The sequence below is a fragment of the Clupea harengus genome, chromosome 19 (genome assembly GCF_900700415.2).
Source record: "Clupea harengus chromosome 19, Ch_v2.0.2, whole genome shotgun sequence".
Classification (NCBI taxonomy): Eukaryota; Metazoa; Chordata; class Actinopteri; order Clupeiformes; family Clupeidae; genus Clupea; species Clupea harengus.
In genome coordinates this window covers 7,126,061-7,136,260 of record NC_045170.1, presented here as the reverse complement: position 1 = coordinate 7,136,260, position 10,200 = coordinate 7,126,061, and the positions used below count along the sequence as shown (strand labels likewise).

Below are 10,200 nucleotides of genomic sequence, written 5' to 3'. Positions count from 1 at the left end.
TTACTAATCATTGATGTCTGTGCTGTAATCAACAATCTGACAGCGCCATCTATTGGCCACGTACAGTAGGGCCACTGATAACACACAAAGTTCCCTTTGTATTACAAGGCCTTTGTGATGATTGCAGACTTTGGTCTACTATGCAGAGGAATAAGCAGGCCTAGACTGCCAAGTCTTTGGGCTCATTTCACAAACATGAAGGGGGGTGGGGGGACGGGTCAAAGGGTCAAAACCATTAACAAAAGATTATAATAATAACAGACACCTGACAAAGTTGCACATGTTTTTCCCTTTTATTTTCTTTAAAAAAAATACACACATGCTCATGTTTGCAGACCAGGTGAGCAGAATCTGTACAGTGGATCAATCTGAGAAGGCGGAGCTGTTGTGTCTTTCTCTTCAGCCTTCACTCTGAGCTCAGGGAGGTAAAGTCTCCGTCAGACAGCCCTTAATCAGAGCTGTGCTATGACCATCCTCACATCAAGACACTACCATTCTCAAGACTGTCTCTCTACGTTAGGATGGTTACAGGACAATGCGCTTGGGACACACGCTCATGGGGCTGATCTCCTAAGAGCTGGAGAAAGAACAATAAAAAAAAAAGAGAGGTTCCCTTCTCTCAGATAGTTATTAGCCAATCAGCATCTCCCAAAACTATCCTGTGCTAGGGTGCTGCCGGATTCGCTGCCCTGGGCCTAATGAGCTTTAACAGTGGTGCTGAGGAGAGCCTGGTAACTAAGCGTCTCCTGAATGAGAGAAAGATGCTTGAACCTTAACAGTAGTGGTGCAGTACCCTGAGGAAACAGGTACGTATTTTTTGACCAAAGATCTTGACCATTAAGCATCTTTCGCTGTTGACCATCACTCACACTTGATCACTCGATCTTACCCAAAAGGCCAAAAAGTGATCATTCAAAGAAATCATTGAAACTGTATATTTGCAAAAATAACATGCTTTAGCATTTGATATAAACAATAAAATCTCTGATCTGCTTTGCATTTTTTTCTTGTCCCAGGATCTGTTAACAGTTGGGTTGAATCAGACAAGAACGCAGACACACAAGAACAGATTATTTTACAATTTTTGATCAGTACAGTATCAGTTATTCAAATGTAATATTCCTTCAGGAAGTCAATCATCTTAGTGCTAACATGCAAAATCAATCTTTGCATATCAGAGAAAACGTAACGCTTACAATCTGTAAAACAGTTCATATGATATGATTAGCCGTATTACAGGAACTTCATAAAGGCCTAGAGCTCCACTTAAAATATCTTTTCACTGTGGAGAAAGGCAACAAATAGGTCCAGAGATCTAGGACTACAGAAGCCTACAGATCACTCGTACATATCGTATTACTCAATATACCAGCTTGTATTTTGGATCTCTTTCTTAAAACAGGTTTCTGCTGCTCTAGACAGTCTATGTGGGGTCCCATCTAAAGCGCCCTGACCCATTCACTAACCCAAGGGCTGACCTATAACTGGCTATGGACACAATCACTACAGTTTGGCTCATAGTGCCCACTAGCCATAAACACCAATCAAATAGATTAACTGTTTAATGGATCAGTGTGATCAAAACCAATCACATAGATTAACTGTTTAATGGATCAGTGTGATCAAAACCAATCAAATAGATTAACTGTTTAATGGATCAGTGTGATCAAAACCAATCACATAGATTAACTGTTAAATGGATCAGTGTGATCAAAACCAATCACATAGATTAACTGTTAAATGGATCAGTGTGATCAAAACCAATCACATAGATTAACTGTTAAATGGATCGGTGTGATCAGCATCAGTATGCAACACTCCCCTCTAGTGGTCAGAACTAGTAGCTTTGAGATTTTTTTCACAGCAAAGTTGTGGCTGTTGATTGTGAGTAAGCGCGTATCCAGAGCTCAACCATACTGGCCACCTTCATGGTTGGGAATAAGTGCATCCGCCTACAGGCATGGAAAAGACAAGCTGAATGGAGACGGTCTCTGCAGGGGTGGGGTGGGGTGGGGTGGGGTGGGGAGGGGGCTGGGTGGGTTCGCTGCATGTGGAAGAGGTGTTTTAGACACACGGGGCGCTAAAGAGTTTTAGTGACTTGAGCACTGCTAGGAGAAGAGCACAGAGTGAGGTGGCAATGGGAGAGCGAGAAGTTATGTGGGGATCTCTCTCTCACACACACACACACACACACACACACACACACACACACACACACACACACACACACACACACACACACACACACACACACACACACAGTAACTTTCAATTCGTCTTACGGTATGTCAAACCCTCAAAAACCTCAAAGTTGCCTAAACCCCATCCCTGAAGCTACTCTCACTCCCCTCCGTCCAAACTCCTCTTTTCTCCCCCCTCCTCTTTTCTTCTCTCTCTCTCTCTCTCTCTCTTCTTCTTTTTCTTCTCTCTCTCTCTCTCTCTTCTTCTTCTCTCTCTCTCTCTTCTTCTTCACTAGCCTCCTACCCCCCTGCTCTGGGAGCTGCTGCCCGTCTCAGGGCCTCCCCCTCCTCCGTCCGAGCTCTGGGCCGCCTGCGGCCCACTGCCGGCCCACCGCCGGCGCCGGCGGAGGCTCAGGGCTTGAGCTTGAGCCAGGGGTGGAGGATGGTGAGGATGGAGAGGACGGAGGAGGCGAGGCCGCAGGCCCCCACGAAGCCGTTGCCCGTGGGGTAGAGGCCCAGGCGGTCCAGCGGGATGACGATGTCGCACAGGTTCTTGAGCAGGTCCAGCAGGAGAGGCGGGTTGCTGCGCAGCACCACGGCCAGCAGCCGCACTTGCTTGCGCAGACGCAGGGAGAGCATCGGGAGGGAGGGGATCGTCGGGATCAGCAGCGGTGGGGGGGAGGGCGAGGCGGAGGACGACGGGGTCGTGGGGAGGTCGCCGTTCTCGGGGGTCAGCGCCACGGGCGTGCTGGAGAGGGAGGCCTTGGCCGAGCCGCAGCAGCGAGACTCACGCTCCATCAACAGGCCGATCTCGTACGCGTCGCGAGTCAGGCTCAGGATGAGGGCGAAGAGGTAATACCTACAGAGAGAGAGAGAGAGAGAGAGAGAGAGAGAGAGAGAGAGAGAGAGAGAGAGCAATGGGAGAATAAGGGTGGGAGAATAAGGGTGAGAAAGATAGAAAGAGTGAGTGAAAATGGATAGGAATACAATGAGGGAAGGAACACAAGGTAAGAAAAGGAGTTACATTTGAATAAATAACCAGTCAAAATACCACACACCCATCTGCATGTGAAAACTGACAAGCTACCCCCCCCAGTCATACACACACACAGACCCCCTTACCTGAAGGACCCGCCCCCCAGTCACACACACACACACAGACCCCCACCCCAGCCACACACACACAGACCCCCCCCAGCCACACACACACACAGACCCCCTTACCTGAAGGACCTCTGGCTCCATTTGTCCTGATCCAGTTTGGGCAGCAGGCCCGTCTTTCCGGCCCACAGCACATTATCACAGGCGAAGTACATGGCCTTGTTGAGGTGGGCTACGGTGATGCAGAGCCGCAGGACGCTATCGGAGAGGTGCACCGCGCGCTTGGCTGACTCCACAGCCTCTGCGGAGTTCCCCAGTCGCATCACTGACACACACACACACACACACACACACACACACACACACACTTTCAGCACAAGGTCACACTCACCAGCCAGCTAGTCAGCATTTTTAGCCAAAGCAACTTCTAGCTCAACACAAAGGCTCTGTCAGATGAGCTGCTAAACCTTCCATTAAAGTCATTAAACCTCTTAACTTCAAAGTAAATAATTAAAACTGTCTGGAGGAGGTTCAGATACAATGGCTGCTTACCACACACAGGTCTCAGGAAGCCCCTGGATAAATGTGTCAGTTAACTCTAGGCTGTGTTCCAAGTGTGTGTCAAGGTTGTGATGACATAGTAACGACTGACTGGTATGAACTATGGCTGGGTTAAGCAATTATTACCAGATGATAAATCATTACACTGTAGGAACACCGTAGCAAGAGGTCCACAGAAAGAGACTGGACAGTACAGTGTGTACGACTGACTTAATGAGACACATATAAGACAGAAGTGGCAAAAAATTTGATGCGCGGGTGCAGCCATTTTCGATTCTGAAGTCGGGGTTGGTGAGGTTCGTCCGACTTTCCGACTTGGAACTTGGAAATTCCGACTTCAACTGGACTGCTGCATAAGCACCAACATGAACGGTCTACCCTCACATACATGACAGTTTGTTTACTTACACTTCCTGGTCAGGCTCATGTGGGACTCCAGTTGTTTGACAGTCATCAAGAGGTCGGCACCAGCACCCCCCTTCTGTAAGGTGTACCCGAGAAGCGTGCAGGCATACTGGGCAGCCCTGTAGGGAATACCGCCCCCCCATGAGTCAGGTCCACCACCCAGGTATTATCGTGTCCTGCTGAACAGTCGCTTCATTCAAGTCCATTAAATTAAATCTTACACGACATCATATAGTTATACTACATTAACATTAAATAAGAGAGTAAGACAACTGTCACCTGTTGAACCAGAAAGCAAATGACAGAATAGCAGAGGTTAACGAAGGTGCTAGCTATCCCACTAACGTATGTCAGAGAAGAAGCTTTACCCAGGCAGTCTGAAGGGTGACCTGCAGTTAGCAACCAGAGTTGAGCTAGCTAACCGAAGTTATGAGGGTCAGAGAAAAAGTTTGTCCTTTAACATTAGCTGAGTTTAAGTAACCATTTATCTGCACATAAACGTCCACTTACCTGCACAGTCGTTCTTTCGCTTGGCTCTGAGAGTTAAATCGGACCCACGTCTCCATACTTCGGAGGTTAACTGGTCCAGCCTTGTAAGCAAAAGCACGGATGCAGCCAGGCCTAGTAAAATTAAACTGTTGCCTTGCTTCAGTGTTTTTTTATAACTGCAAATCCGTTTAGTCTGTCTGCCTGAATCGGTAAGCAATTCAAAAACAAAAAGAGTGTCCTTGTGTGCGTTAAAACCCAAGAGCTTCTGCTTTGATACTTTGTTGACTTCAAAGTAGCTAGTTTGTTAGCATTTGGCTTAGCCTGTCTCGTGAACGGGAGTCGTGAAGGGACATACAGAACGTCACAACTATGTTCGCGGCTGATGTAGGTATCCATTGGCATGTACACGACATCACATTATGAAATTTCGCAATTCGCAAAACAAAATTGGTCATTTTTACCACCGACTAATTACACTATTCCACCACTCATTCAATTGCATACATTTTGCAATATCATAGTTCCACAATTGATACTACTGTTCAGATTAGAAAAAAACACTTTGGAAAATCTGCACTTTGACCACATGATGGCGCCAATATCTAAAATGACTATAATGCAACAATACATGAGTGTGAAGATGAGTAAGGAGAAAGGCCCACACTTAAGTCTTATGGAAAACATGAGTTCATTTTTATTTAAGTGTTAACATGGAAATAAATTAGGGATATAATCACTATCACAATGATAAAAAACAAGTAAAAATCACACAAATAACAACGGCGGGGAATAGATAACCTTTCATCTATTGTCACATGGTACGACCAGATTGTTTCATACACATCCGTCAAAAGCGCTCAGCAGGTATACTAACAGGAAAAAAGTAGATAAAACTCTAGGATCACATTGGCACAACACTGTGGAGTGGTACAGTACATTACTGGGACTGTTCAGCAAGTGTTGACCCCAATTGATCACCCCATTCACGGACAAAGCACTGAGCCCACTGTTGAGATGCCACTCTGGTCCAGCTTACTTCACACTGGGCTGAGGGAAAGAGTACACAATGGCAGCCGACTCTCACGCACATCCCTGTTTCTCTGCTCCTGAATGAACTTTGACCCTTGACCTGTGCGCTGCACCTTTTCCATTCTGTTACTTGTTTAAGTCTTTGTTTATATCCTTTCAGGGGATAATGACCAATGACATTGTCTTTATTGGATCTTTTGTCTGAGTCTGACAAAAAGTGTAATGGATTATAATCAAGGACACGTCGGTATGCAGTGTTTTTAAAAAGTGAATGGCCTCAGTCTTAGCTCAGCCTGCAAGTCTAACCTACCACCGTCAGTGTCCCTGTCAATCAAAGTGTCAAAGTCTTCTCAGGCCTGGTTTTGTCCCGAGTCCGCTCCCATCACAAGCCAATCAATAACAACTCTTTCAAGGTCCTCTTATTCTTTTTTTCTGTCTTCCTTTCTTTCTCTCTCTTTCACTTGCTTTTTTCTCTCTCTTTCTTTTACTCTTGCCTTCCACATTTCTTTCTTCTTCCTTTATCATTAAAGAAATCGTTTCTCTATCGTTATGTCTTTCTTTTCTCGTATTCTTTCCGAGTCAGCACTTGCACATTAGATGTGAGGTACAGCACATCTCCCACCTTGTCTCGACCCAACAGCATCTACAAAAGTACTTTGTCAATAAACTCATATAGAAACGACACCCATTTCAGTTCAATGAAATCATCACTAACTATTAAATCAGTATGTCAGCCTATAGCTAGCGTGGCATGCATCTGCCACATCCTAGAACGCCTGTCAAACGGATAGGCTGACAGCTAATCAAGAATGAAATGATTGGGAGTGTGTTGTCACAAGTTCTCCTCTACTACATTAGGTAAGAGTCACAGGCCTCTTCTCAAAAGAGGCGTATATATGGAGATTCCGGGAACGCTGACGGGAAAAGCCATCCGCCCCCCTGGAGGACCGCGGTATCCCATCAGACCCGTGCAGCGCCCTGGCCGGCTGCGTCAGTGCTCGGATTGCTGTCTCTTGTGGAAGGGCGACTTGAGGCGGTTCCAGAAGGAGTGGCTGCGGCGCGTCTTCCTCTCGCCCTCGCGCACGACCTCGGCCTCCCGCTGACGGATCTGACGCACCAGCGCCGCGAACACGTCGTCGATGTAGTAGCGGAACGCCGCCGACGTCTCGAAGAACGGACACTGGAACTCTCGGGCCAGCTCACGGCCCTCCTCTATTGACACCTATAGGATCGGAGGAGGAAGTGCAAGAAAAAACGTATTTATTTTTTATTGCAAATTAACTTCCACAATCCAGAGTGCTTTACACGGGCATCAGAAAATAAGTCAGGAAATAAATAAAATAAGGGAAAATAAGAAAGAATAATAATACAAAATAGATAATGGAAGACAGTAGATAGATGTCAGAATTACAATGCACACTCAATGCAGGATCAAAGTCCTGACCAAACCCTAGCTCACAATACTGAGTGACCTGAGCATTTTTCATCCGTCTATTAAACACCAGATAATCAGTGCTACATCCCCTCACAGTTTTAGACTGTAGATTTACATACATACTCTCTCTTTATATAATTTAAATAGTATAGCTCTGTGCTTGACTTGCCATACATTAAAACATGTCCATCTTGCAACCGAGATTTGCTGGTAGTGTGGGATCCTGTTTGGTTGCTCTGTATTGCCTCACTTTCGTCAGTCTTATCTAAATGAAATCAGATTCATCATGCCTGAGCGATCAGGGTTTTCACAGAGAAGTTAGTGTGAGGAGCTGTTATTTGCATCTGTGTGACTAATGTGAACTTGTGTGTGAATGATTCAGTGTTGCGACTGCGTCAACAAACCAGGCAAGTACGCCATCATCACTTCTCTTCCAGCCGCGACGAGGCGCACGCGCAAAGACATCAAAGAACTAGCGGCGACGAAGTGCGACTGTAACGCTGCCTCATGTCGCCTGTGTCTGGGCCAGACAGTTGCACTTGATCACACCGCAGAGACTACAGCCAGTGGCCAACTGGCCTGTATGTTCTGTGTCAGCGTTTCACACCACTCTCGCTCACCACAGATGGTTTCGTAATGGAGCTACTTCTAATCGAGAACATGTCTGATTGATCTAGTCTGATTGATCATGTCTGATTGATCTGATCTGATTGATGTGGTCTGATTGATCATGTCCGATTGGTCTTGTCCGATTGATCTTGCTTGAAAATGTCTGATAAGAAGTTGCAAATGGCAATGGTGTTGTCGGCCCATGGTCTTTTGGTTGTGGAAGAAGAAAGGAAGAAAAAAAGAAGGAAAAAACACACTAAATGGTCGAAATCATACAAACTACAGCTTTCCCGAACCTGCGTCGAGAGCTGGAGATAAATAACCTCAGATTTAAAAAAAAAAAAACATTCATTCCCCACTTTAAAGGAACTTATCAGTCCAATCGTCCGGAGCTGAACAACAAATCAGAGTGATCTCCCTCACCAATGGGTTCTGCCGCCAATTCAGCATGGTCAATCGGCCAAAAAGCCGCCATCAGGGGTCCAGCCAGTGACGGTCATTGGCCACCATGTGTTTTACACCTAGTCAACCAACATGGCCACCATGTATTTTACACCTACTCAACCTTGAGGTTGGGGCGTTTACCTGTCTAAGGTGCACCAGGTCCGACTTGTTCCCCACGAGCACGACGGGCGTGTCGACGGTGCGCCGCACGCGGTAGATGAGCTGCTTGAAGTGGCGCGCCTCCTGGAAGCTGCGGCGGTCTGTGATGGAGTAGGAGATGATGAAGCCCTCGCCCGCGCGCATGTACTGGTCCCGCATCGCCGTGAACTCCGCCTGCGCAACCACACAGAACACCAGAGCCCAAACGTCAACGGAGAACACGTGAGCAGACAACGGAGAACACATCAGAGGAGAGAGGAGCGCAGGGGGGAGAACACAGAACCACACATCAGACGAGGGAAGAGGAGTATACAAGAACATGAGTGAATGGATGAATGTGTGAATGAGTGAAAAAACATGAGTGAATGAATGAGTGAATGACTGGACTTGTATTGCTTGGCGCACTGTAAAGATCTCATTAGAATCTAGCATCCCCTGACACCAGTCATACACACACACACACACACACACACGTTTGTTGTTCTCTTGTGGAGAGAGAAATGTGTGCTGTGGACGTAATCCTTTACAAAACTGATGGAAAAAATTAAGTTTTCCAAAATATCTCGATACATGTAGACAAGACCACAGACCAAGCCACAAGCCACATGAGGATGGCAGCACTCTCAGATAAGGGGGGAAAAGCTGCCGGTAATGGCCGCAATCAACACTGCGATACCTCCTAATACCACGGTAATGGCAGTGATGCGGTTATTGTTGCAGCCCCACTATGGAAACAGCCAGAGAAAATAGGTCTGAAGATGGGGGGTTATCTCAGAGCTATAGGGACTGATTTTTCAGACAGAGTTAATGAAGGTGTACAAGACGTCAACAGAGCACAGCTAATGGCCGATGAAATTGGAGTTCAATAAGAGAAAATATGAGCGAGGAAGAGAGAGAGAGAGAGAGAGAGAGAGAGAGAGGGGTACCTGTCCAGCTGTATCTAAGATGTCCAGGTTGGCAGGCTCATCATCGATGCGTATCTGAGTCTTGTATGCGTCCTCTGAGAACAGACACACACACACACACACACACAACAGACACACTCTGATTGGTAAACGTGTAAACCGTTTAAGTGTTTGGATGCCTGTTTCTGTGCATCTGACTCTGATGGCTTAGCTAAGAATCTTTGACTGACTATTGACTGCACACTGCTGTCATGCACACCTTTCACTTCCTCTAAACACACACATCAGGCCTCACACATCACCATGAAAACAATGAGAGAAGGCTTTGTAGCATCTGGATGGCCTTGCCAAATGTGTGTGTGTGTGTGTGTGTGTGTGTTACATAAACTCTGGATTACTCAATCAGATTGAGGAAGGAGAATTATTCAGTAAAGACAGCTTGACTAAATAAGAAAAACTTCTCTGTGCGTGACACACACAGAATTTTTTTTATGTATTTTTTATTTTTTTAAAGCTCTCACAGGCTTTTCAATGCAGATACCGCTATTTGCACTGTGGTCTGGTATATTAACATACTGGTGCACGGGTCAGAGTTGGTGGGTAAGGCAGATGTTAGACAAAGCCACATGTTTAAGGAAGTAGACGACTTTGTGACTGGGCAGCCTGTCTGAGATGCATGGTTAATATCAGACTTTCTCACTCTGCAGAGTATAGGCACAAAGACAGATAGTAATAAAATACAGTTAGCATCTAACCAGAAGTTACAATATGTCCATTGATAAACAGTGGAGTACAACATATATATATAAACTATCATATATGTGTTAATATATTCATTCGTTATATACACAGGAGAGTTGGGCAGAGTTTGGAGAAGAGGAAG

General features: G+C 46.0%; 2 protein-coding genes across 2 annotated transcripts in view; both read right to left on the bottom strand.

The window, feature by feature from the left end:
• Window positions 1-2,422: 2,422 nt before the first annotated feature.
• Window positions 2,423-5,094, bottom strand: pex11b (peroxisomal biogenesis factor 11 beta). The gene is made up of 4 exons (XM_031586092.2): window positions 4,758-5,094; window positions 4,251-4,366; window positions 3,405-3,606; window positions 2,423-3,039 (listed from the first exon to the last, which is right to left on the bottom strand). Exons 1-4 carry the CDS (start codon window positions 4,811-4,813, stop codon window positions 2,592-2,594), a joined length of 822 nt encoding a protein of 273 aa, XP_031441952.1. The 5' UTR covers window positions 4,814-5,094; the 3' UTR covers window positions 2,423-2,591.
• Window positions 5,095-6,252: 1,158 nt separating this feature from the next.
• The window catches only part of rit1 (Ras-like without CAAX 1), a 10,781-nt gene continuing 6,833 nt past the window's right edge, over window positions 6,253-10,200 (bottom strand). Inside the window, exons 4-6 of the mRNA XM_012834462.3 lie at window positions 9,339-9,412; window positions 8,395-8,586; window positions 6,253-6,987 (exon numbers count right to left, since the gene is read on the bottom strand). Of these exons, the coding sequence (XP_012689916.1) occupies window positions 6,757-6,987; window positions 8,395-8,586; window positions 9,339-9,412 (497 nt within the window). The 3' untranslated portion in view covers window positions 6,253-6,756. The remainder of the gene's footprint in view (window positions 6,988-8,394; window positions 8,587-9,338; window positions 9,413-10,200) is intronic.